Source organism: Alexandromys fortis, unplaced genomic scaffold (genome assembly GCF_014885135.2).
Source record: "Alexandromys fortis isolate MF-2015 unplaced genomic scaffold, M_Fortis_MF-2015_v1.1 scaffold_29, whole genome shotgun sequence".
NCBI classification, from domain to species: Eukaryota; Metazoa; Chordata; class Mammalia; order Rodentia; family Cricetidae; genus Alexandromys; species Alexandromys fortis.
Window position 1 is genome coordinate 4,463,631 of NW_026067891.1, and position 25,364 is coordinate 4,488,994.

Here is a 25,364-nt window from a genome sequence, read left to right on the forward strand (position 1 = left end):
TTCTGCTGTTTATTGACAGCTGGCAGCAGCTCCCTGTCCAGACCCCCCTCCCACTTCCTAGAGCCCTAGCCTGGGCCACCTGTACAGAGGAGGCTGATAAATGGCCAGCATGTTCACGGATAAGGAAGCGCCAGGAATGACAGTTGGAAGGGGCCCATGTCCACACTACCTTAATTGGCCCCCTCCACCAGCCTACACCACAGTTATGGTTTTGGCAAGTTATTTTTTTGTTTTTGTTTTTTAAGAAATGTCAATGTTATGCCCAACACTTGTGGATCAGCAAACACGAAGGAGGAGCCCAGTCAGTGTTTTTGTAGGGAGGAAAAGAGGGTGAGGAAGAGAGTACTACACAACACAGCCTCAGACCATGAGCAGACTTGGCCATGGGGATTCAAGATGGGCAGGCTGGCTGCCTGTATAAGGAAGGCTGCCTTGGGGGAGGCGGGGGCAGACACAACCTTGAACACATATCTGCCCATAGTATGGCATGCATGCCCTTGCACTCGTGCCCACGTTCACACAGGGTTCACGCGGGGTGCACCCTCACACCGGCACCCAAGGGCATGGCCACACTCAGAAGGAAGAACCCCTCCAGAGGTCTATGGGGCATGGAGAGGAGCAGGTGAGAGCAAGGCACATCCATGTTCCTCAGACTCTCAGAAGCTAGACAAGTGGAGGAGAGGCCCTGGGCAGAGCCGCTCCTCCGGACTGTGCCTCCCAGGTGGTGTGTGTGTGCTCGTGACCAGGGGCAAGGTCATTCCTAGATGAAAGAAGAGAAGGGCAGACAGGTGGCCTCACCCTCTGACATCTGCAGTCTCCAGCTGGACTTAGGTCCTTTCTGTTGGTAAATGGTTTCTATAGAATCAATAGTATTTCTTCTCTTTAAATATATATTTGTTAAAGTTATCTTTTTGTTTCTCTGGGGAAATCTGCCTCAGCTCATTCCCAATAAATTAATACTCTTGATAGCTTATATTCTGGGGTGCAGTGGGGCAAGCCCAACCTTGACCCCGTGTCCCTTGTGCTGTGCCAGAGCGGCTGGCAGAGGTTCCCCAATGGGCAGTTCTGTGCTGGGCATAGGCCTGTGCTCTGCCACAGATTGGGGAGAGGGCCACAGTGGCCACCCCCCTCATCTTCCCTTGGTGCTCAGTCTGCTTAGGGCAAGGGAGAAACAGCCCTCTGCAAGCAGAGCAAAGCCTGCATGGGTAGGGCCCAGCATTTGTTGCACAGGGAGCAGCAGACAGGAATGGGCACCAGCGGGCAGCACATCTGCCCAGAGCCCTTGGAGCGTCCCCCACCCCCGTGCCAGGGGGCTGACAACCGTCCTGGGCCAGGAATGGGAGTTGTGCTTGTGCAGAGCTGGGCGTGCCCCGCCCACTCGGCCCCCGCCCACCACTCGGAGGTGCCCGTCCTGAGGTAAAGGTCAAAGTGCGGGCCTGAACTGGGAGTACGGTGGGCCCTTGTCTGTGGCCGCCTCACTCCAGCATGGCATCCAGCTGGTCGGCCAGGTCGTCGAACATGCTGCCGATGTCTTCCAGGATGCTGCCAGTGCTCTTCTCCTCGATGGAGGAGGGTCTAAGGGTGGTCATGCATCAGTGGGGTGGGGCAGCACAGGCCCCCTTTACTCAAGGCTAGATGGCTCCACAGCAACCCACTCTAAAACCCGGCTGGATGGCTCCGCCTATCCCTACCAGTCCACCCATTAGAGCCACGCCTTGTGCTGGACCAGAGCTCCCCACACCAGCCCGTGGTACCTACCGAGGGCCTTGTCCATCTTCCTGCCGGATCTTCTCCTCCACTGCCTGCAATGCAGCAGCCAAACACGCACTAGTCTCCTCTAGCTTCTGCCGAGCACTGTCCCCTGGTGAAGCACAGTCTGGAGCTGCTGGTGGTCCGGAGGCCACTGAAGCGGCAGCGCGAGGGGGCTTGGCGGGTATGTGCAGCGCGGGTGCGCCTGGGGAAGGGGGCTTGGCGGGGCTGGCGCTCTGCGAGGGCGGCGAACTAGCCGGCTTGACTAGGGCTGCTGGCGGCTGGCGTGCCGGCGAGGGCACAGGCGAGGTGGTGGCGCTGCTGGACTGTAGTCCCGCCACAGCCTTGGCTGGCTTGGGTGCTGTGGGTGGCGGCGGAGGCTTGGGTGACACAGGTGGTGGCGTGCCGTGAGCGCGCTTTACCTCTGCATGGAAGAGGACAACGCTGGTACCCAGGGAATAGCAACATGGTGTTCCCTCCGTCTAGCAGGAGAGATGCTGAACTTGGCCCTATTCTTACTGCAGCCGCTAGGGTATGCTATTCCACCGCAAAATGTGTCACTGCTTCCTAAGCTCCTTGAGCCTGAGCCTCAAGTATTCAGCCGCGATGGCGGTCCTCTATGGAAGAAACCAACCCTCTCCTGTATCAGGGAACTCCAGCTAGGTCTTCCTGTGTATGTGCCTCCTCATGACTATCTGTACCTCCTTTACTGAACAAGAGGCATGTTCACTACAGGTTGGCAGAGTGGTCCCACACCACCTAGGCTGCATCAAACCCAAAAAGGAAAACCAGACTGTGAGATAGTGTGGTGGGCAAGGGACCTGTCCTGAGATTCCCGTGCTGGCTTTCTGTACCCACCTGGGCTGCCAGGGCCTGGCAGTGGCACCTTCTTGGAGGCAGGTGTAGGTGAGCCCTGTATCTTGGTCACAGGCTGAGCCAGGATGGGCTTGGGAGAGACGGGTGGCTTCACGGGCTTCCGGGCATTGCCATCAGGCAGGGGCAGTGGGGGCAGCTGCATCAGGTCAGCAGGTGGGGGTTCAGCAGGTGGAGGAGGAGGGGGCAGCTCCGGGGGCCCAGCCTGCTCAGAGGCTGGCCTTCGGCGAACAGTGGCTGTGCCATTCTGATACACAGACAGTGGTGGGGGTGGTTCAGGCCCAGTGTCACGCTCTTTAGCCTTAGGCCTGCGCTTGACTGTGTCAGACTCTGTCAGGATGAACTTGACATTCTCTTGCTGGCTCTGCTTGGCCCGGATGCGCCTCTTGAGGGTGGCACTGGCCTCTACCCGGGCAAGGGGAGGGCCCTCCACACTTGCCTCCCCCTTGGCTGGACCTCGAGGCCGTTGTGGGGCTGTACCATCCCCCAGAAAATGACTCTGCTCTGTTGGTTCCCCGGGTCCCCGGCGAGCAGTGGCCAAAAGTCCCGTGACCGGGCCGCTGAGTGTACGGCGCCGGTTTACCACTTCGCCGTCAGGCCCAATGGCCTCTTTATGTTTCACAGAGGCCAACACAGTAGCTACCCGACCCGGTTCTGGACTGGCAGGACGAGGTGTGGGGTGGCCTTCAGGGGGCCTGCGGATAGCCCGCCCCCCACCCCCAATGGAAGACAGCTCAAGCATGGCTGCAATGCTCTTCACGCTGCCGGCACTGCCTGTGTCCACGCTGCCCGTCAGATCACTAGCCCGCCGGCGCTGTGCCCGCACTCCCAGCCGGCCATCCTCCGTCTCAGCATCTGGAGCCGGCTCATCGGCTAGGTTGGCACTGGCCATGGCTGAGCTGGAGCGCTTGGGCGGAGGTGGTGGGGGCCCCTTCTTGCGCGGCCGCACAGCAAAGGACTGACTGCGATTAACATTCTTGTCAGCGCCGGCGGGAGCCCTCACTGAATGGCTCCGACCCACACGCCGCTGGACTGTGGCATAGGGTCCAGCAGCACCGGGCACCAGCAGCTCATCCCGCTCCGGCTCGCTGTCAGAGGCTGCATAGCGGTTTAGGCTGTGGGCACGTTTCTTGGGCCGCCCAGGCTCCACATCAGCTTCTGGGGGCAGACACAGTGTGGGCACAGCTGCCGATACTGGTGGGAGTGCGGGTCCTGGAACAGCCGGCCCCGCCTCGCCCTCAACTGGCTGAGGCAGCACATAGGCAAAGCCACGGTGTGTGGGCGACTGAGGCAGGGAACGGGGCGACATGGGTCGGTCTGTCGGCGGCAGCAGCTGTGGGGTGGGCTTCACCTTGGCTGTGGCTGGACCATGAGGTCCCCCGAGTGCCTGAGGAGAACCCGGCTGAGCTTTGGTGGGTGTCTGTGGGGGCGTGAAGTGGCTGGCACCTGATGGAAGGACCTGCCGTGGCTTGCCAGGCACCGGGGGCACACTGGCCCTTTTGACACTGTGGCCATGGCGGCCAGACCGCACCTCCTTGGGTGGGGTGCCAGGGGCTGGCCCCTCATCCAGCAGGTATTCCTGACTTCGTGACATAGGGCTGCCAGGCCCTTGGGGCCCGTCACCCAGCAGTTCCTGCGAGCTGCTCATGTGCCGAGCCCGGCCACCCAGGCTGGACTCCTGTCGCAGGGTGGCCCTTGGAGTAGGGGGCAGGTGGTTGGAGGACTTCTCAGCAGCAGCTGCGCCTGCTTCAGCTGGGCCAGACAGGGCAGCCTGCAGCTCACCACTGAGTTCACTGTCCTGGAAGGTAGTCATCTTAGGAGATTGGCAATCTGCGGCAGCAGGCTCAGATGGCGGTGGCGACTCAATGGCCATCATTTCAAGTGACTGGGGTGCCTTTCGGCGCAGGGGTGCCCCCTCATACTTGGAGTATTCCGCCTTTTGCAATTCTGCCAGTTTCCTCACGGCCAGCATCAGCTTCTTTTGGTGTCCTGAGTCAGGGGTGGGGGAGAGGCTGGTCAGGAGGACCTGGAGGTCCAGGCAGATATGGAGGGGCAGGCTGGAACCTTACCCAGCTTGGTGATGCCAATCTCCTGCAGATCCTCCCAAGTGATATCAGTGATGAAATCAATGTTCTCATAGCCGTTGTCCACCAGCACCTTGTAATACTGGGCCAGACCGATCATGGACAGCCACACAGCCAGGTTAGCCTATGGGGAGGGGGACAGAGAGGGGCAGCCCGAGCTGGCTGCTCATACCATGACCACCTACTTGGAACTATTAGAAGATGGGCCTGTGGGGCACAGACAGACAGAAGGACAAACAGACAGGCCTGAAATGTCAGTATTGCAGACAGCCTCAGCACAGCCTTGGTGGGAACTGCTGCCCAGCTCTTCAACAGGCTAACGGCACACTAGGATACACACAGGCTAACACATGCAAACACATGGGATACCTATCATCTGGACACAGTTTCAGGTACAAGAAAGTGCTTCTTTGCCTAATCAGGTGGCCACAGACAGTGTCCTGAGAAGACACACCCATATGCCAGACACGCACACAATGCCACGTAAGATCCATGTACACACACCGCACACCCTGCATGCTACTTCCAGCTATACAAAACACAAGCACCCTCTCTTGATCACGTCGCAGTGTTTCCCCACCTGCAGCAGATGCGTGATCACACGTCCGCTACACATTCACCGCTCAGCCATACCAGGAATGTGCAAATGTCCATCCTTGTCCACCAAGAACCACCCAGTCGTCCCAAGCTGCCAGCTGATGGCACTCTCACACCCACACTCAGCACCTTCAGTCATGCAGGTGACAGAGCGAGGCGAGGGCCATGACACCCAGATGTGCTCTGGGAGGATCCCTGAGCTGCTGACTGAGTGGCAAGGTGGGGCCATGAGATGAGGGCAGCCCTGCTTGCCAACAGATCCGGGGCCCTAGAGGGGACAGGCTTTGGGGAGCCAGCAACACTCTCCTGTGGATGGGAGCACAGAGCTAGTATGCAACCCAGAGGGCCAGGATCAGACCAGAAGCCTGGATAAGGCATCTCCTCATAAGTGAGAGCACAGGCTACTGTGTGCAGAAGCACCAGAGAGCTGTCAGCCATTAGCACAGGCTAGCACGTGCAGTACAGGGACCTGTGTACATGCATATGGCAAGCATGTCCGACACCAACCCGTCCGCAGTCCACATAAGTAAATGACAGCACTATAGGGGTACTGGCCATGAGTAGAGATGGCATACCCTCCTGACTTTAGGCTCCCTCTCAGCCCCTAGAGTCTTAGCCATGAGCCTGCCTAGGGGGTTTGGCCCCAGTAACAGACAAATAGGCTATCCAAATAGCTCCTTGCTAGCTGGCTGCTTCTGTAGCCCAGGCCTTGAACTCATGATCCTCCTGCTTCAGCCTCCCTGAGTGCTGAGTCCCTGTACCACCAGGCCTGGCTCCATCCTCAACTCCACTTCCTAGGACCCCAGAAGGCAGATGAGGGCTGTGACCAGAGAGGTAGCCTGTCTGTCTGTCCATCTGCCTGCTGGTCCTGGCTCGGCCACCAGGGCGCAAGGAGCCTTACGGGTTTGTGTTCAGGCAGCCAGTCAGGAATGTTCAGGCCGCTGATCTCTGCTGTGATCTTCTTACGATGGCCTGGCTTGGTAACACCAATGGCTGTGAGGTCCTAGGCAAAGAGGAGGCCCATTAACTAGCAAGCAGAAGGAATCTGCCCTTTGGAAGGGGAGCATCTGGCAACCAGCCCATGGCAGCTCACCTCGGGGGTCATACGGCTGATGGTGGGCAGGTCATAGCCAGCACTGGTGAAGTTAGGGGCATAGAGCTGTAGCTGGAATGTGGCTAGCCACTGACTGACCGCCTCAGCACTCTGCAAGACACAAGGCACCAACTGCAGCCTGTCCACTGCTGGGCTGCGCCCCAACCTCCACTGTGCCTCCTTCACTGCTGGGTCCGCCGTTGCGTCCACGATCTGTCGTCCTGGATACAGCATCTGCAGCCCTCCAGCCTTCTTCTGTGAGCTCCACCAGGAAGGTCCTGCTGAGTCTGTGCCGTGGCTTCCCCCCACCCCATGTCTGCACCAATGATACCCGGACCATCTCAGAGATACAGATGTGGCCCTATGGGAGGGGGCTCTGGGGGAAGGGCTTCCAGTAGGGTTTCTCCCTGGAAGGTGGGCTCTGTGCCCTGGTCAGAAGTCCCTCGCCTCCTCTGCTGTGTGGGATTCAGCCATCAGCCTCGCAGCCACACAGGTGCACACACGCGTGACCCACAGCACCCACATACACATTTACGTGTCTCACACCCATCCCCTTCCGTCTGTGCAACCACACGCATGTCGCCCAGCTCAGAGTTGACCACTGCACATCCACACAACACCCTGCATACTTCTACAAGTGTGCGCACACTAGCTCACAGCCTGCACAATAGACAACACCTGAACACTTGTGTGTGCGTGTACATATGACACAGAGACAGACAGAAGGACAGAATCTGGTCTGTCAAAGCCTACGGTAGCTGCTGTGGCCAGAGATGCTGTCAGACTGCTAACCCCATCCCTCCCGAGTCCAGGCCTGGAGCTGACCAGGCCCTGTACCTTGCCCTCTGAGGCCGAGGCGGATTCCAGCTTCTTGGGTGGCTGATCCCCGTATACCTGCCCAGCATGGGCTGCTGGAGGCTGGGACCGGGCAGCGCCTGGTAATGAAAGGGAGCGGTAGGAAAGGGCTATCTATATAGGGGGCACCTGCCTGCCAGGCCAGCATAGCTCAGTCCTTGCTCTTACCTGCAGAGCCCTCTGGAGGTTTGACGGGGCTGTCTCCTGGACTGGAATCAGAGACTGACTTTTGAGAAAGCACTGTTGCCAGGAGCTGGAATCCAGAAAGGCCACTTGCTATCACTGCTCCAGGTCTGACCACCCCAACCTGACCAACCCTCCCTGCTCACTCACCTTAACTCCTTCAGAGCCTGCATGCAGGGCATGGCCCCCACCACTTCGGCCCCCAGCCACATTGCTCAAGCTGCCACTGCGATCGCCACCTGCCAGGACAGGGACCCTGAAGTATGCTGGCCCCACAGTGGTACCCATCAACAAAACTACTGTCCCAGTGCTCTGGAGGCCCCTGGCCTACCTGCAAAAGGCTTCCTCAGCACCCAGATCTCCTCCGCGGGTGCAGAGGGCCCCAAGGAGCCACCTCCCTGGGGTGGGCTTGGCTCGCTGCCTGTTCGGGAACCTGTAGGCCAAACACAGCCTTCCTGAACCCTGGGCAACCCAGGTGCAGCTACACACGGAGAGGAAGCAGCGTAGAGGCCATTCTACCGCCCTCTGCCTTGTTGTCTCCAGTAACCTGAGAGACCCTGAATGTCTGAGACCAGGTCAGAGTGACAGGAGACTCAGGGCCAGGTGTGCTACTGCCACCCCTAAGGCCAGATAGGCAAAGGGGTTGAGGATCACTAGGAGGGTCGACTTTCTCTGTGCTAGGGGACAAGTAAGGAGCCACCCAGCGGCCTGAGGCCAAATCTATCTTAGGAACCAGATGATCACAGGTGGCTGATCACACCTTCTACCTGGCCCTCTTGCCCTATCCACTAATCTCCATCCATGGCCACTCTAGAAGACAAATCAACCCCATTCTGACCTCACCTCCACCCTCTTTAAACCGTACTATGAAGTTTTCCACTTTGGCCCTGCACTCCTCCCGTGCGTTCTGCCAGGCTGGCCTCCTATCCACTAGGTGCTGAGATCCCGCCCCACTGCCCTTGCACACATGATTCATGTCGCCAGGACAGTGTTTCTCATGACCTGGCCTCTCCCACCCTTCAGTGCTTCCTCTGACCTCCCTAACCAAGGTGAACCTTGCGTCACTTTCTCTATGAAAGTGGTTGGTTCTTTTCCTGTGTTAGAATCAAAGTTCCCTGATTCTCCCCACCTCAGGACAAGACCACTGTCTGCCTGGGACCCTGTGTGTGGCCACCTAAGAAGTGGTGGCAACGCCTTTAATCCCAGCACTCAGGAGGCAGTGGTAAGTGAATCTCTGACTTTGAGGCCAGCCTGGTCTACAAGAGCAAGTTCCAGGACAGTCAGAGCTGATACACAGAGATACCCTGTCTCAAAAACAAACCTCACCCCACTTCCCCCCAAAAAAAGAAAGGAAGAAAGAAAGAAGAGAACTGGACTATGAAGGCGCGGTGAACCAAGTGAAGGAATGCACATGGCACTCTGCTGAGAGGGCCAGCAGGAGGGGTTATGGGTGCCGGTCCTGGCCATGGCTAAAACTCAAACTGGCTCTGCCACCGACATACTAAAGCATACTTCTTTTCTTTCTTTCCAGTCCCCAGTCTCAGACTGAGTGCTTCTTGATTTCTTCCCTCCAGAGGGAGGAGGACTTACCTGCTCGTTTGACGATAGCCTCGCCCAGCGAGGATGGGAAGTAGCCCACCCTGTCGTTGCCTGTCCGGTTGTCATGGATGCAGCCTTTCCACCGGCCGTCTGGATGCTGTTCAAGTACCTGACCAAACAGATGGGTGTGTTCAGAGACACCTCACCAGCTGTGGCCTGCTGGCTGGCACCCTCCCCCAACTGCTGCAGGAGGATGTTCAAAGCATGCCAGAGACCCTCCCATCCCTGCCACAGCACCCAGGAACTATCCTCACCGTGATAATGTCCCCAGCCTTCACATTGAGACTGGTCAGGTCATAATTGTTACAGTAATCCTTGGTCGCCCGCACCTGTAGAGCTGCTGAGGCCTCTGAAGATACAGGAGTAGACCCCCAGTCCTGGGAGCTACCCTCCCCAGCCCATCCCAGCCCTCAGCCCCTCCAGGCCCCACCTCGGAGAAGTTGCTTGATCTCCTTGCTGGCCTGCGATGTAGTAAATTGGTGCACAATGTCCAGAGCTGTCTGGCTGTAGGTGTTCCTCACATGGGCATTGATCCCACTCTGAAAACACCGAAGGCCAAGGCCTTGTCAGGGGTTCCCGCACCCCCCACCTGGCCCCAACCTTCCTCTCTATGTCCTGGGTCACTAGACTCACGTCCAACAGCAGCCGAACCACTTCTGTCTTCCCACAGAGTGCAGCCTCATGAAGGGCCGTGCCAGACTTGGTCTGACGGTTAATGTCGATGCCGGCCTGAAGAAGGAGTCTGTGCAAAGGCGGAGGAGCAGGCAAGGCCTTTTAGCCAGAGCCCTCTCCTCAGAACCCTCACACCAGACCTTGATTCTAACCAACATTGTTGGGGCTGGAGGATGAGCCACCCTGCCCTCATGTAATGATATGATGTCCTTCCTTCCTTCCTTCCTTCCTTCCTTTCTTCTTTCTTTCCTTTCTTTTTGGTTTTTCGAGACAGGGTTTCTCTGAAGCTTTGGAGCCTGTCCTGGAACTCTGTAGACCAGGCTAGCCTTGAACTCACAGAGATCCCCCTGCCTCTGCCTCCCGAGTGCTGGGATTAAAGGTGTGTGCCACCACCACCCGGCGTGAATGTATGCATGTGAGTGAGTGTGTGCACGTGGATGAGTGTGTGCAAGTAAGCGAGTATGCATGTGGGTGAGTGGGTATGTGTGAGTGTGTGCATGTGAGTGTATGTATGTGAGTGAGCATGTACAAGTAAGTGGGTGCATGTGTGCATGTGAGTGTGTGCAAGTGAGTACATGTGAATGTGTACAAGTGAGTGGGTATGCATGTGTGTGCATGTGGATGAGTGTATGCATGTGAATGTGTGTATGTGACTGTGTGCATGAGTGTGTGCAAGTAAGTGAATATGTATGTGGGTGAGTGGGTATGTGTGAGTGTGTGCATGTGAGTGATCATGTGCAAGTGAATGAGAGGGTGTGTGATAGTGTGAGTCCATGTGAGTGTATGTGTGTGAGTGAGTGTGTGCATGTGTGAGCATGTGCAAATGAGTGAGTGGGTGTGTGAGAATGTTTGCAACTGAGTGCATGTGAGTGAGTGTATGGGTACATATGAGTGAATGTGTGCATGTAGGTGAGTGTGTGCATGTGAGTGAGAGTGTACATGTGTGAGCATGTGCATGTGAGTGTGTGCAAGTGAGTGGGTATGCATGTAAGTGAGCATGTGCATGTGTGAGCATGTGCAAGTGAGTGAGTGGGCGCGTGTGTGCAAGTGAGTGAGTATGCATGTGAGTGAGCGTGTGCATGTGTGTGAGTGTGTGCATGTGAGTGAGTGGGGTTGTCTGGAGCTGGAGTTATAGGAGGTTGTGAGCTGCCCAACCTTGGGTCCTCTGGAAGAGCAGCAAGTCCTTAAGTGCTGAACCATCTCTCTGGTTCTGACAAGCAAGCCTCAAGAATCCTCTTGTCTCTCCCTCCCCAGTGATGAGATTGTACGGGCTGCCACGTCTGGCTTTTCCATGGCTGCATGGCAAGCACTAGCTGAGCCGTCTCACCAGCACACCACCTCCATTTCAGACCGGGTCTCATGGAGCCCAAGATGGCGTCAAACTCATTAGGGATGAGGATGACCCTGAGCTTTTTAAAAAAGATTTATTTATTATGTACACAGTATTCTGCACACCAGAAGAGGGCACCAGATCTCATTATAGAGGGTTGGGAGCCACCATGTGCTTGCTGGAAATCTGAACTCAGGACCTCTGGAAGAGCAGCCAGTGCTTTTAACCTCTGAGCCACCTCTTCAGCCCAACCCTGAACTCTGAACCTTTCTGGCTCCAACCCCTCGGAGTACTGGGATTACAGATATGTGCCACCATGCCTGCTCAAGGCCTTTTACTTTTCATTTTAGGTAGGATGTTGCTAAATTGCCTAGGTTAGCCCTGAACTCTCTGTCCTCCTGCCTCAAGTGACAGGCAGGACAGACCTGTGCCACCACCCTGGAGGGTCCTTTCTCATCCTCAAGCCAAGAACAGGAGCCTTGTGCCGGAGGCTCAACGATCCGGAGGCCTAAAGCATGCCCCATTCCTGTCCTGTACCTGATAATGTCGATGTGGCCATTCTTGGCTGCCAGGTGCAGGGGGCTGGTGCCATTGGGGTCCGTGGTATCCCCTGGTCTGGGCTCCAGCAAGGCTGCACACATGTTGCTACTTAGTAGCAGCTGGACTACCTTGAAGGAAGGAAGATCAGGGTAGGGCGGTCCTGGCTTGGGGCCACCCTGGCCCCACCACAGGGGAGAAGGACAGGCAGGAGGTGCCTCACCCATCTCTGGGGGAAACTTACCCCTACTCGACCGAACTCACAGGCCAGGTCCAGAGGTGTCTTTCCCGAGTTGTCTACCATGCAAGGGTTGGACTGATGCTGTAACAGCATCTCTGACTGCAGGACAAGGGTTCAGTTACCCCTGGGGCCACCCAACCCTCTGCCTGACTGCCCACCCAGACTTCCCATGAGGCCTCACCACATCGTAGTGACCATGCTGGGCGGCCAAATGCAGGGGTATGTGGCCCTCGTCGGATGGGACATTTACTGCTGAGCCTGCCTTCAGCACCAGCTTCATGGGTTCCTTCCGGCCCTGCCAGGCTGCGTAGTGCAATGGCCGCATGCCTGGGGACAGGAATGGTTTGTTGGAAACTAAGTCCTGACCCTAAATCCAACCCTCTCTAAAGAGGATATGTCACCGTCTCTAAGGTTCTGTCTTCATTCAGGCAGATACCTTGGGCTGAAGGCTGCCAAGATTCCACCCTTGGCCTCGTCCCCTGCCCTTGGCTTCAAGGCCCCCCAGACCAGGCTTGCCTTTGTTGTCCTTGATGTCTACAGCAGCCTGAGCCTCCAGCAGCAGAGAGATCAATTCTGTGTTGCCATTCAGGGCAGCATGGTGCAGGGCAGAGAAGCTGGGTAGATGAAGGGCAGGTCAAGGAGTGAAACCAATGCCCAGCCTTCCCTGAGGCCCACCCAGCCTTCCCTGGAGCTCACCCACCCTGGGGATCCACGCTGCTTCTGCCCAAGCTGACAACTCACCCATCTGGGTCCTGGAAGTTGACATTGATCTTCTTGGTAGAGCCTAGGAGCTCTGTGGAGAGAGAGAGACCCAGTGAGGAGAGGCAGTCCAGACCCTATTAAGAGTTGGGGAAGACGAGAGTGATCTGCCTGCCTATAGGAGCAAGGTCTACTCTGTAGTCACACATCCAGCTCAGCAGGGACTCAGCTCTAGGTATTTAACTTGTCCTCATCAGGGAAGGGGAGTCCAGACCATGAACCCACATGGGTATACACATGTGCACATACACGTCTCCCTTGGGATGCTGCCTCAGCACCTGCCATTGGTGGGAGGGAGAGAGCCGGCCCCATCTGTCTCTCAGAAGGACCCAGATGGGGCCGGGGGTGGTTGAGGAGGCTGGAACACCCGGAAATGGGGTATTTCTGGGGGAAAGGACCATATCCAAGCCCTCTGCTGCCAGCTCTGGCTGCCATGTGGACAAGCCCTACAACTCTGCAGGAGAGGGAGACGTTGGCTCATGGGAAGAATCTCCAGGTGACCCATGCCAATGGCCACTTTGCCCACAAAAGCCACGTTCACACCAACTAGAGCACCAGGGTCCACACTCTCCCTTCCGAGGGTCTCTCATCCCGTGGCCTCCCTCACCCTGGCCTTTCTAAAGCTTTCAGAAGAGGGAGCCCACCAAAGCCATCCCAGTGGGCCCTTGTCCACCGGACTCTTGCCAACCCCCTGCCTGTCTGGGCCATGGTTATATAACCCATTTGTGGGTCAGTCACTCTGTAAGGGGGGGGTTAGAAGGACAGAAGCCCCTTTGTGCAGGCTCAGGACAGCGGTGGGGGTGGGGGACGGGGACCCAAAGGCAGGGGAGCCAAGAGAGTAGAGTCACAGTGGGCTGGCTGTAGGGCTTAGCTTGGATTGGCTCAGCCTCAGCCACCGGGCACAGCATGTGGGTCTCTTGACAATCCCTGAAGCCCAGGAAGCCAGCTGCACCTAAATTTCAATCTTTGTTCTGACACTTCCTAGCGCTGTGGCCTTGGCCACTGGCTCTTCTATGAGCTAGAAAAGGTGGTATATATCACCTGAGCCGGTGACACTTGGGGCATTACCTCAACACCAGCTGGGCAGACCCCACATCACAGAATCTCCTGGGTAGAGTGAAAGTACTGCCACCTTCTGGTAGCTCCCATGGTCTCAGATAGTATCAGTACCAGTTCATTAACTGTACACTTTTTCCCCAGTGGTCAGCCAGACCAAGCCTCGGCATCAAGAGGCAGCCTTGGCAGCCAGGTGTAGTGACACACGCCTTTAATCCAAGCACTTGGGAGGCAGAGGCAGGCCGATCCCTGTGAGTTTGAGGCCAGCCTGCTCTACAAAGTGAGACTCTGTCTCAAAAAGTAAAAAAGAAAAAAGAGTCAACCCTGGGGTCTTTGTCATGGACCTGTCATGTTCTCAAGCAAATCCCCCTGACCAGCTGTAACTGAAAATACCCTCAGAACACACCCAGGTCCCAGCTTTTCACCATACCATGGCTACCACCGCGGGCCTGACTGGCACTTCAGGCAGGATCCCTGCCACTGCCTTCCCACTGGTATCACCACTGACTCCTGTACCCCTTGGTTTCTCCTCTGCACAGATAGGTCGGAGCACTGTTAAAATGCAAGTCATAGCCAGATACAGTGGCGTACACGTTCAGTCTCAGCACTCAGGAGAGAGAGCAGGAAAATCAGGAGTTCAAGGCCAAACCTGACTACACAGTAAGTTTGAGGCTAACCTGGGCTACATAAGATGCTGTAACCAGAGGGAAAAAGAAAGGAGGGAGGGAGGGAGGGAAAGCAGGCAAAACAAAACTTCTGAAAACCACTGGGCGGTGGTGGCGCACGCCTTTAATCCCAGCACTGGGGAGGCGGAGGCAGAGGCAGGCGGATCTCTGTGAGTTCGAGGTCAGCCTGGTCTATAAGAGCTAGTACAAAAACCACAAGTTACCAGCCATATGTGGTACATGTGGCCATCACTGCAGCACTCTGGAGGCAGTAGGCAGAAGGCAGGTAGGATTCCAGCCTACCTGGAGCTGCAGATGAGATTCTGTCTCAAAAAAACAAAGCAAGGCAAGCAAACAAACAAAAACCCTGTGAGGTGGGGTCACGGCACGAGATGGCTCACTGAGTGAAGGGGCTTGCCAGCAAGCCTTGAAACCCAGCTGGTGTAGAGTGAAAACTGACTCACGCAAATCGTCCTATGACACACACACCATGGCACATGTATGCTACATACATAAATAATACATACAAACACGAATTAAGAAGAAGCAAGCGCCAGTGGAGCTCTGTAGGCCTAGCCTGGTCCAGTGAGATAGTGAGACCCTATCTCAAAGCAAAAACCCACCAACAAAATGAAACATCAAAATGGGAAACAGCAACACTTGGAAACCCTCCAGTGCCATTTCACTGAGGTGGAGGCTCAGGCTGCAACGTCTCACGTGATTGGCCCTTGCTTTTGCTCTGACCTCTCCCCAGCTGCATGCCTTCCTTAATGTCCCTCTAACACAGAGAGCACCACGGCCACAGGGCCTTTGCATGACCCCCTCCTTCACACACTTCAGGTCTTTCATCCAAAATGCTGCCCTGCCCTTCCTGAATTAGTTGTGTTTTCCTCCCTAGCCCCCTTCACCACCAAGTGTACCACATCAATTTTCTTCATGGCTTTGGTGGCTAAACAATGCCATTTCCATCCTGCATGCCGTCTGTCCATCTTCAGGGCCAGCTGCGTGGGTGGATGACCTTTGCAGTTACTCAGAAAGGTACCTGACTTGAATACTTTGATTTCAGATAAAGGTCCTACATTATCATCTTTTTTATATTTCTTATGGTTTATTTAACTTTTTATGTTGTGAATTGGTGTGAATGTGTCAGATCCCCTGGAAGTGGATTTTCAGACAGTTGAGCTGCCATGTGGGTGCTGGGAACCGATCCCAGGTCCTCTGGAAGGGCAGTCAGTGCTCTTAACCACTGAGCCATCTCTCCAGCCCCCTACACTATCATCTTACACGAGGCCCTGAAAACTATAAATGGCTGGGTCTGCTTCAGTCCCCTACTATGAGCTGATGTCACCATTCCGTGGCATCCCCTCAGAGCCTTGCTCAACTCACTTTGCCCACTCTTCTCAGCTGAAAGTAGTCAGGTCTCAGAGTCTCCAAGGCTCACCAAATTCCTGTTCTCCCTCCACCTTGGAGCCTCCAGGCAGGTATGGAGTCAGGTTTAGGGAGTGGGAGCCCCAGGCACACTGCTCTGAGGTCAGACAAGCAGAGCCAATGTTTGAGAAGGGTATAGTGCTCAAGACTCAGAAAAGGACACAAGGGAGGAGGGAGGGCTCCGTCAAGAATGGGACTGCCAGCAGGGCGTGGCGTAGGAGACCTTTAATCCCAGCACTTAGGAAGCGGAAGTAGACGGAGTTTAAGCCTCCCTGATCTATTTCCCAGCTAGCCTACAAGGATTACATAGTGAGTGCATTTCAAAAGAAAATTAGTTAATTTTATTTTATTTTTTAAAAAAGGGGACTGCTCCCCATACATGACGCAAATCCACAGTCCCATAGGGAGGGGAGTAGTGTAAACTGCGCAGAGGGCACTTTGAGGCCTCAGGGCATCCCCAGTGCCTGCAGGAGATACAGAAGAAGAAGTCGTGCTGGGGCGGCCATCCCACAACAGGGCAGGCTCTGGGAATGAGTCAGGAGCAAAAGACAGCTGGAGGCGGCCTGGGAACTGAGGAGGGGGCAAGTGGTGGCCAAGCTGAAGGCCTTAGGAGCCCCTTTCTAGTTTTTTGTTTGTTTTGTTTTTCAAGACTGGGTTTCTCTGTTCAGCCCTGGCTGTTCTGGAACTCGCTCTGTAGACCAGGCTGGACTCAAACTCACAGAGATCTGCCTGCCTCTGCACCCCCCTGATCCCTTCCCCCAGCATTGGGATTAAAGGTGTGCGCACCACCCAGTCCCTTTCACTTTTTAATAGGTGTCTGCATCCATACAGTTCATAGGCATGGGGTGCAGCTCCCTGGCAGTTTACTTAGAGTTCATGAAGCCCAGATTCCATCCCCAGTAGCACACACATATACAAGTAGTGCACAAACCTTGCCCCTGTTTCTTGTGACCCCAGACCTCAAGCTGCTCTCCAGAGACCAGCCTGAGGCCAGATCCAAACTCCAGGTTGGAAGGATTTGTTTTTTTTTTTTTTTTTTTTTTTTAACCACAGATCTCACTGTGCTGCCCTGGCTAGCCTGGGCCTCACTCAGGGTGGCCTTGAACTCACAGAGATCCTCCTGACTCGGGCTACAGAGTACTGGGATTAAAAAGGTGTGCCACACATCCTGCTGGAAGGGAATTCTTAGTGGGCCAAGGTGAGAGAGAAACAGGTTCTGGCAATTCCTCCTCCATGGTGTCCTCAGTCTGCCATGGGGAGGTAGGCTAGGCCACAAAACTAGACAGGACCCGTTAGCAGCAGCAGGAGGGTGCCCTTACCGACATCTCACCCCCAAAGCTGTCTCCTTTTCACTCAAGGATGACTGCTAAGTGTGCATACGTGTGCAGGCTCCCTTGGCGGCGAGGTGGGGGCTATAGAGCCATGGGCTGGAGTGAAGAGCTGGGCACCCAAAAAGGCTCAAGAACAAGATTGTGGGGAAATCTCTAGGCTGATTGGGGAGCACACTCTCTTTTTGAGACAGGGTCTCTAGAACTCACTCTGTAGACCAGGCTGGCCTTGAACACACAGAGATCTGCCTGTCTCTGCCTCCCAGTCGCTAGGATTAAAGGCGTGCGCCACTATGCCTGGCTGGTGGGGTGGGGGAACACACTCTCGAGGATACTTATGGACACCCCCTACACCCCATGGCCCAAACTCCAGCTGTACTTTGCTAAATCAAAATACATCTTACTCCAAAGCAGGCCAGCGTTGCCATGACAACCGAGCTACTTCACGAAGGGATTTCTCTGTCTGATTTATTACACCGCCCCTCTGACTCAGAGAGTAAAGACATAAGAGCCAAGACAGGTGCCTTTGCTGTCTCTGGGACCACACTAGCCAGAGGCAAGGGTCCTCTCACCCCCCCCCCCCATTTGTGGTTCCCACTGGCTGGCAGGAGAAAAATGCCAATGCCATTAGAATTTACTGAATTCGAACTGTCTCCTCTTCATCAGTGCCTTCTTCCTGTTTTCATGCTGCTGTGAGGTGGTGGGGACCACAGATGTTCCATCCTCCAGATGAGCCAGTATGACCAAGGGCACAAGGCCACTAGGTGGAAAGCTGTGCCTTACCCTCCTCCGTCTGCCTCTCCCTAGAAGTTCTTCCACTCAGTCTTGAGGCCCTAGTAAGTGAAGCTTCCCAGCCGGCCTGCATGCCCTGGAACCACCACTGTCCTCACCAATAGTCCCATGTCCCAGCAGCCCCCTGGAGAAATGGGATCCCCTTTCCCCCAGCTTATACGCAGTCTATGGCGGTGGGTAGGGAGTGATGGCCCCCCAAGTCCCATGTGTTGACCTACAGGGCCCAGTTTGTGCCTGCGCAGGTGCCCTGACACACTGACACGGTCATACGTGCGCAGCTGCACACTCGGCTAGTCCACACGCCCATCCATCCATCTCGGGAGGCCCTTAGGGAGGCTCCAGGATGGGTAGGGTGGAGAGCTAGAATCAAAGCTCCAAGCTCCAAGCCCTTCTCTGAACCCCCAGGGCACAAGCTTGGGATGGTGTGGGAGTTCCTTTACTGGTCCTTGGCCCCCTTTCCCAGCAGAGAAGCCAGGGATGACCAAGGTCTGTAGAAAACTGCAGAAGCTGTGAGCCTTCAGTCCTTATCCCCCAGGCTGTCCCTGCCTCAAACCCAGCCTGCCCCAGGGCTGGGCGACCTTGGGCCTCTGCTTCACTTCCTCGTCAGTAAATGGCCCCCACTGGCCATGCCTGGGCAGCCACACCCCCAGCGTGGTCCTCCCCCCCCCCTTTCCCTGAAAAGCCTGTTATTAAACATAGGGTGGGGAAGAGAGGTCTGACAGAGATTGTTAGCCTCTGGGTCGCCCCTCACCGTAAGGGCCCCTCCCTCTCTCCACAGTGTGTCTTGATGGTGGTGGTGGTGGGGGGAGAATACGCCTCGCCCTTAAAAGCTCAAGTAGAAATCATCATCCCGCAGCCTGGGAAGGGAGGGGGTCCAAGGGAGGATGTGATTGCCAGCGGCCTCAGGGGGATCGTGGGTGCCGCAGGTGCCCGCAGGGGGCTGGGCAGACGGTCCGGCGCTCGTCGCCGCCCCTCCTCCAGAGCTGGGGCGAGAAGGGAGGGCGCGGACCAAGGGTCTGGGCGCTCCTGGCCCCGCCCCACCCCCGGAGACCCACAGCATCCCTTCCCCGCCCTGCACACCGGCGGTGGGGGCCCCGCCCGCGCCCCGCGCGCCCCCCGCACTCACTGGCCTTCCCCGGCCGCGGCCTCTGCAGCAGCCTCTGCGCGGTCCCCACGTCCTCCGCCTTCACCGCCTGCACCAGCTCCTGCTCCTTCCCCATGGCGCCACCGGGCCCGCAGCGACCAGGCGCTCGGTGCTCACGGCGGCTCAGATGCAGCGGCGGCCCCGCGTCTGCAATCGCATCCTTTCCAGCCCGCGCTGCCTGCGCCGCCCGCCGCCCAGCGTCCTGCGGGTTCGGGTTCGGGCTCGTTCTGGGGTTTCGGGCTCGGACTGGGGCTGGGGCTCCGACGCGGAGGGACGGATAGCGCGTCACGGGCGGGGGGCGGCCCAGGGGCGGGAGCCGGCGGCGGCGGCGGGCACCCGGTGGCGCGCCGCGTCTGAGCCGCCTCCCGGACGCCTGGGTCCGCTCCCGCGGCCGCTGACCTCCGTCAGCCCGCGCCGGCCGCGCGCCCGGCTCCGAGGCTCCGCCCCCGCATGGGCCCTCCCCCACCCCCCACTCCCGACGCCCCCACCCCACGTTTGGGTGCGCGGGTCAGGCTAGGCCCCTGCGGACAGCGGGGAACCGAGGATGACCGCCGGGGACAGAGGACGGCACGCAGGGGGGCTGGCCACGGAGCACCGACTCGGCGGCGACGCAAGGCTAGACCTAGGAGAGGTTTCTCGAGGCTGCGGGACCTGAGGGGGAGGGACTCGGAGACAGTGGGAGGGCGGGGAGCCGGGCACCAGTGCCACCGGTGCCGGCCCTCCAGAGGCTGTCAGACATTTCTGGCCCGTGGTTCCTGTGGGAGGTGTTGAGGGATTGCGAAGAGGAATCTCCCAATAATGAATTCGGTGTCAGGGAACCCGTACCCCCTCCCCCCAACTACACCTTCTTCCCTGGCAGCCTCTGGCTTCTCTCTGCAACAATGCAAGACGACAGTTCTCCTTCGAGGACAGCCTGGAAGGGAGCTTGACTTTGTCACTCTCAGCATCTACTAGGATGTAACTGTCTATGTTCACCAAGAAGGAACTTAACCTCCCATCCTCCGCACCACTGCCCACTCCGCCCAGCCCTGCCGTGCCCCCGCCCCCCGCCCCATTCTAGCCCAACGAAAACCATCTCCAGCCACAGGTTCCCAGTCAAGATCTTCCTGCTTGACCAACGTCTCCAGAGGCCTCACCTTTCTCCTGCCTACCTGAAGGCTAGGGCTGCTCCAGGCCTCTCCTTACCTTGCCTGCAGCATTGTAAATCAGTTGAGCTCCACGGCTTGGGGAAGGTTCTGTCTCCTCGGGTTCCTTATTTACATCCGGGAGCAGAGCATCTTCCCAACCCAGCAAGACAGTAGAGAGAATCTGGTGAGCTTCACACGTGCACCCCGACTCACCGTTCTAGTGGTTCGGGACCATGCAGCAGGTCCAGAAGGGCAGGGGAGAGGAAGCAGCAAGTACAGGGATGTCCAGGATCATGTAATCTTTCTGGTCATGGAAGAGTCTTCTCAAATGTGCTGGGCTCTCAGAAAAGGTCTCTGAATGCAAAAATCCTTCCCCTAACCGCTTACAGCGAACAGTTTGTGGTTACTCACAGGCTCAGGGGCTGCGCTGGTCATCTGGTCTAAAGCTGAATTTACTGTCCACATGTTACAGGTTGAGAAAACAGCAACCAAGCTTTGGAAATGCTATGCATCCCCAAGTGTGTGCCACAAGGTCCCTGGGCCTCAAGGTCGTGGGTCTGGGCTTGGCACCTATGTCAGTTCCTGTCTCAGTTCTTCTTCTTACTGGCTTTGTCAGCCTGAACTGGCCATTTTATCTTTCCGAGTCTCTCATCTACCCTCTCTGTTAAAGGTGGGTCAACAATGTGTCCCTTCCATCTACTCCAGGGTTAATTGTGTGATGCTGTCCCCACAGTTAATCCTGGACATAGTAAAATGCCCAGCAAATAGTTGCTGTGAATATTGTAATGTCCTGGGGCCTCCCTGCAGGGATTGCAACTGTATTAGGTTCATCTTCACACGATACAGTGCCAAGCATACAGGAAACACTACAAAAATATGTAAATATATAAAAAAGAAAACCGCTATTATCATGACTATTGCCGTGTTTGGAGCTTCTAAGGACCTGGGGCAAAAATACAAACAGAAGCCCACTCACCAAATGTCTGTTTCAATATTGTAATTCACACTAATAACCTATTAAATAAAATATGTTCTAGCCTCCTACCTTAACAAATATACCTTCACCAAGACCTGGAAGGGCAAGTTTAAATTTAGTATTCTTGGACTGCGTTTTGGTAATGAGCTGGCCCTTGCCTGTAACTGTCCAGCTTCAGCATCTACTACACCCCATAAACAGGCACCCGGAGCCACTTCTCGGACCAGTTGTGGGCATCCCATTGTGTAATCCACCCAGAAAGAGGGGTGTGCAGACTAGAGAAATCAACTAGATCCTTTTGGGCAGAAAATCCAAGGGTCCCAGTTAAATATTCATATTGTGGTCTACAAGGGACATCCAGACTCTAGGTGGACTTCTTCATCCAGTCATTCCTTACATCAAAGGGTGGATGGTAGCAGAAAGAAAGTCAGAGGCTCCCCTGCTAGGTCAGATCCCAGAGGGGGTCCAGGAGACCATGGTACTGCTGACTCGTGGCCATGATGGACAAGCTCCTGATGCTCAGTTGCTTCGGCTGTAAAATGGGACAGCAGCTCTGTCTGGAGGGCTGATGGGAAGGTCTGCATGGATACAAAGATGTTTACCTGCCTGGATCCTCCCCATTCACCTGGGGCTGGGAGCATTATAACAGGCTGTCGCCTATCCCTACTGGGACAAAGGATGCAGATTCTTCGTGGGTCTTGGGGCAGCCCTCCAGGATGTCAGGCCTCTGAAGAAGATCCTGGGAGGAGGGGCCGCTGAGCCAGCAGAATTGCTGAGCTGATGGCAGGCAGCTTCACTGCAGCCCTGACTGGCTTTCTTCCCAGATGCTTAACTGCCGCCAGCCAGCCTGCAGCCCCTGACTCTGCCTGTCAGCTGTGTACCTGCTCAGGGCATTCCCCAAGCACTGGTACCCAGCTCCTCATGAATACAATGGTATTGCTGAATGTGCCATCTCTGGGTTGCTGGAAGCATGTCAGGTGTCACTTTTGTGGGTGCCACCTCTGTAAAGTGCTATGCCAATGAGTAGTATCTCAAAAGCCACATGCTCCAGATTCCTGCTACCCCACAAAGATGCTGGAGCTGCTCAGAATGGTCAGGGCCACGCCCGGTTCTACAGCTATCTCTGGGTTGGACCATCTTACAGCATCCCAGCCTTTAGCTCCTGGCCACACCCAGAGTCCTGAAGAAAGGGGCAACAGCTCAGAAACAGGTGACACACACCTGGCCATTCTTCTCCTGTGTTTTTGGGTCCCATCATGATTGATACCAATTCAAGCATCCTCCGTTGCTGGCACTCCTCTTCCATCCAGTATGCCTAGGACTCACCAAAGCTGCCTCTGAACCTCCAGTGGCGCTAGCTGCCTTTGGGGAGCTTATGTGTCATCAACAGGAAGATAAGTAAGGTATAGGTGGGCATATGCAGGGTCCCCGTGGATCAGTCTGCTCAGCTGGCCAGAAAGGATGTGGTCAGGAGAGGGAGGGGTCTGAACTGCAGCTTGGCCAAATGGATCCACCATCTTCCAGCCATGAGCCTTCAACCGCAATACTACAGCTCGGGGCCTGTCTTCTGACAGGATGTCTCCAGAAGGGACTGATCCTCCTAAGTGGAGTAGTCGCTGCAGAGCACAAAGCATGATGTAGGGAAAGGCCTCACGATGTTTCAGCAGTTCCCCAAAGTCAAACAAAGCTGTCTAGAGCAATGGCTCTGTGACTGAACACAGAGCTAACACGGCCCAGGAATTCCATTCTTAAGACAGTTCCACGGCGAACGAAAACACGTATGCAAACAAATGCTCAAACACAAACATTTATAGCAGCACCGGGTCACAGAAGCTGGGAAGAAGGAAACAGTTCAGACGTCCATCATCAGTGAACAAATGACAGGAGGTGGACGCATTCGGGGGACACTGTTTAGCCACACAAACAGATGACAGGGACCCATAACGGCTATACATCTGCGATTCCATTGACATGACATGTCCAGCAGAGGCCAACATACAGAGACAAGATTAGTGGTTTCCAGGAACTGGGTTGGGGAAAGAGGGCAGGGAGTAATGCCTCGTCTCTCTCTCTCTCTCTCTCACTCTCTCTCTCTCTCTGTCTCTCTCTCTCTCTCTCTCTTCAAGACAAACCTTCTCTTTGTAGCCTTGGCTGTCCTGCAACTCACTTTGGAGATCAGGTCGGTCTTGATCTCACAGAGATCCACCTGCCTCTGCCTCTCAGATGCTGGGATTAAAGCAAAAGCCACCATGCCCAGCTCTGCCTTCTCTCTCTCTCCAAGACAGACAGGTTTCTCTGTGTAGCCGTGACTGTCCTGGAACTCTTTGTACACCAGATTGGCCTCAATCGCCTCTGCCTCCCAAGTGCTGGGATTAAAGGCGTGCGCCACCACTGCTCAGCTCCACTGTCACCTCTTAAAGGGAGGATGGAAACACCTGGTAGTCATATAGAGGTAGTAGTTGCACAGTGTCAATCCACTAAATGTCACTGTGCCAATGAATTGGTGTTTTTTAAATCATTCTTTTTTAAAATACGTTTACATAATTTTTTTAAAAAATACATTGACTTGATTCTATTTTAAATCATTATGTAGCGAAGTGAGGCTGGCCTTGAACTCTTGATCCTCCTGACCCAGGTTCCCAAGTGCCAGGAGTACAGATGTGTCATATTGACTAAATTGTTCACTCTGTTTTTATTTATGCATTGCTGGGCTAGCCTAGAATGTGCCAGGCAGTCTCTCTACTACTGATTTGCATCCTTTTCCTGAACTGTTCAATTGAAATGTCCAATTGTGGGACTAGAGAGATAGCTCATCAGGTAGGAGCAATTCTGTTTTTGCAGAGGATCTGAGTTCAGTTCCCAGCACACACAACAGGTAGCTCACAACCACCTGCAACCCCCAGCTCTAGGTGATCATTATACCCTTTCTTGGCCTCTGAAGGCACCTGCATGCATGTATGCATGCTAACACAGACACACACACATACCCATAAACAAAAACAAACCTTTAATAAATGGACAATTTTATGCTTTGTGAGCTTCACCTGAACCAGCACAAAGTCCCACAAAGAGCAAGCTCGTAAGATGAACGTGAAGGTGCTGAGAGCCAAGAGCTGTGTGTGGCGTGGGGTGGAGGGAGAACAGCCTAGGCACAGGCAAAGGACCTAAGAAAGGGCGTGGCGAGAGATCCCTGTGGAGCCAGTGGCCTGGTGTGGGAGGGGGGGGGGGAGATTAGGCAGAGGCAAGGGCTAGGAGACCCAGGAACCTGGAAGTTCTCTGGTACCCCTGAAGGCTCTTGTGGGTTAATAAGGCCAAATTTCAGTTTGCAAAAGACCACACAGGCACAGCTGTGATTCCAGCACTCTGGAAGTGGGGACAGGAGGAGGTCAAGGTCATCTTCAGTTAGGCAGAGCACGTTCCAACCAGCCTGGGGTGCACGAAATTGTGTGAGGAAGAGGAGGAGGGTGTGGCAAACAGGTTGACTGTAAAAGGGGGACTAAAGCAGGGCTTTCCAAGACGTGAGGAGTGGCACACGCCTCTAATCCCTGCACTTGGGGGGCAAGGGCAGGCAGATCTCTGTGAGTTCAAGGTCAGCCTGGTTTACACTTTGAGTTCCAGGACAGCCAGGGCTACACAGAGAAATCCTATCTCAAAAGACAACGAACAAAGACGTGAGGAGGTGGGTGCCAGGTGAAACTGTTGGCTCGCAACGGCAAGGAGGAGGGATGTGCTCAGATGACAGCCAGTTATAACAGAAAGACAACTGGTCAGTGAGAGTTACTTTAGATAGGAAGGTGGTGTCCTCCGTATGGCATTTGTGTGCAAAGAGAAAAGGGGGAGAGTTTTTTGGGGGGTGGGAGGACAGGAAGAGAGTCCATTGAGGTGGAGCTGGTACTGGTACCAGGGAACAAAAGAGAAGATGAGATTTTCTGTCATCCACAGTACACAAGGGTCAAGAGGTGGAAAGAAAGTATCTATCAGGTTTGGCAGATGAAGCTGGGCAGTGGCCTTGAGGAATTTCCCCAGAGAGCTGGGGGAAAAGCTGAGGAATGAGGGGGAGGTGGGAAGTGCAGTTACCAAAGCGGCAAGGACAGCTCTTTGGAGGAGAGAGAGTTTAGCTGGAAAGAGAATACTAGGGTTGTTTTGGTTCTGAAAGCACTAAGGGGGAGGCTGGAGTTAGCACTGAAACTCAGATACTAGTATACTTGCCTAGCATGTGCAAAGCCCAAACATCTCTACAGTGTTAGAGACAGGGAACTTGAAGTTCAAGGTCATC

At 55.4% G+C, this 25,364-nt stretch overlaps 1 protein-coding gene across 2 annotated transcripts; it reads right to left on the reverse strand.

Moving 5' to 3' along the window:
* Window positions 1–2: 2 nt before the first annotated feature.
* Window positions 3–19,388, reverse strand: Caskin1 (CASK interacting protein 1). Of its 2 annotated transcripts, XM_050134694.1 has the most exons (20): window positions 18,968–19,388; window positions 12,555–12,606; window positions 12,330–12,427; window positions 11,995–12,140; window positions 11,817–11,912; window positions 11,573–11,703; window positions 9,667–9,775; window positions 9,464–9,572; window positions 9,288–9,382; window positions 9,025–9,142; window positions 7,766–7,867; window positions 7,585–7,673; window positions 7,420–7,504; window positions 7,234–7,331; window positions 6,397–6,507; window positions 6,205–6,306; window positions 4,692–4,830; window positions 2,608–4,611; window positions 1,759–2,173; window positions 3–1,575 (listed from the first exon to the last, which is right to left on the reverse strand). In XM_050134694.1, the coding sequence occupies exons 1-20, from the start codon at window positions 19,059–19,061 to the stop codon at window positions 1,476–1,478; spliced, it is 4,293 nt and encodes a 1,430-aa protein (XP_049990651.1). In that variant the 5' UTR covers window positions 19,062–19,388; the 3' UTR covers window positions 3–1,475. The 2 variants fall into 2 exon arrangements, with proteins under 2 accessions (XP_049990651.1, XP_049990658.1); XM_050134701.1 differs by lacking the exons at window positions 6,205–6,306; window positions 6,397–6,507 and having other exon boundaries at window positions 5–1,575; window positions 18,968–19,387.
* Between the last annotated feature and the right edge of the window lie 5,976 nt (window positions 19,389–25,364).

Bases quoted from the DNA above. Each gene is read 5' to 3' on its own strand.
- Caskin1 (XM_050134694.1), bottom strand. From the start codon at position 19,061: ATGGGGAAGGAGCAGGAGCTGGTGCAGGCGGTGAAGGCGGAGGACGTG. The intron at 9,776-11,572 runs GTACAGGACAGG...GCCTTTGCACAG, and splicing joins GGCCACATCGACATTATCAG to ACTCCTTCTTCAGGCCGGCA. The intron at 2,174-2,607 runs GTGGGTACAGAA...TCTTCCATGCAG, and splicing joins GCCAGGCCCTGGCAGCCCAG to AGGTAAAGCGCGCTCACGGC.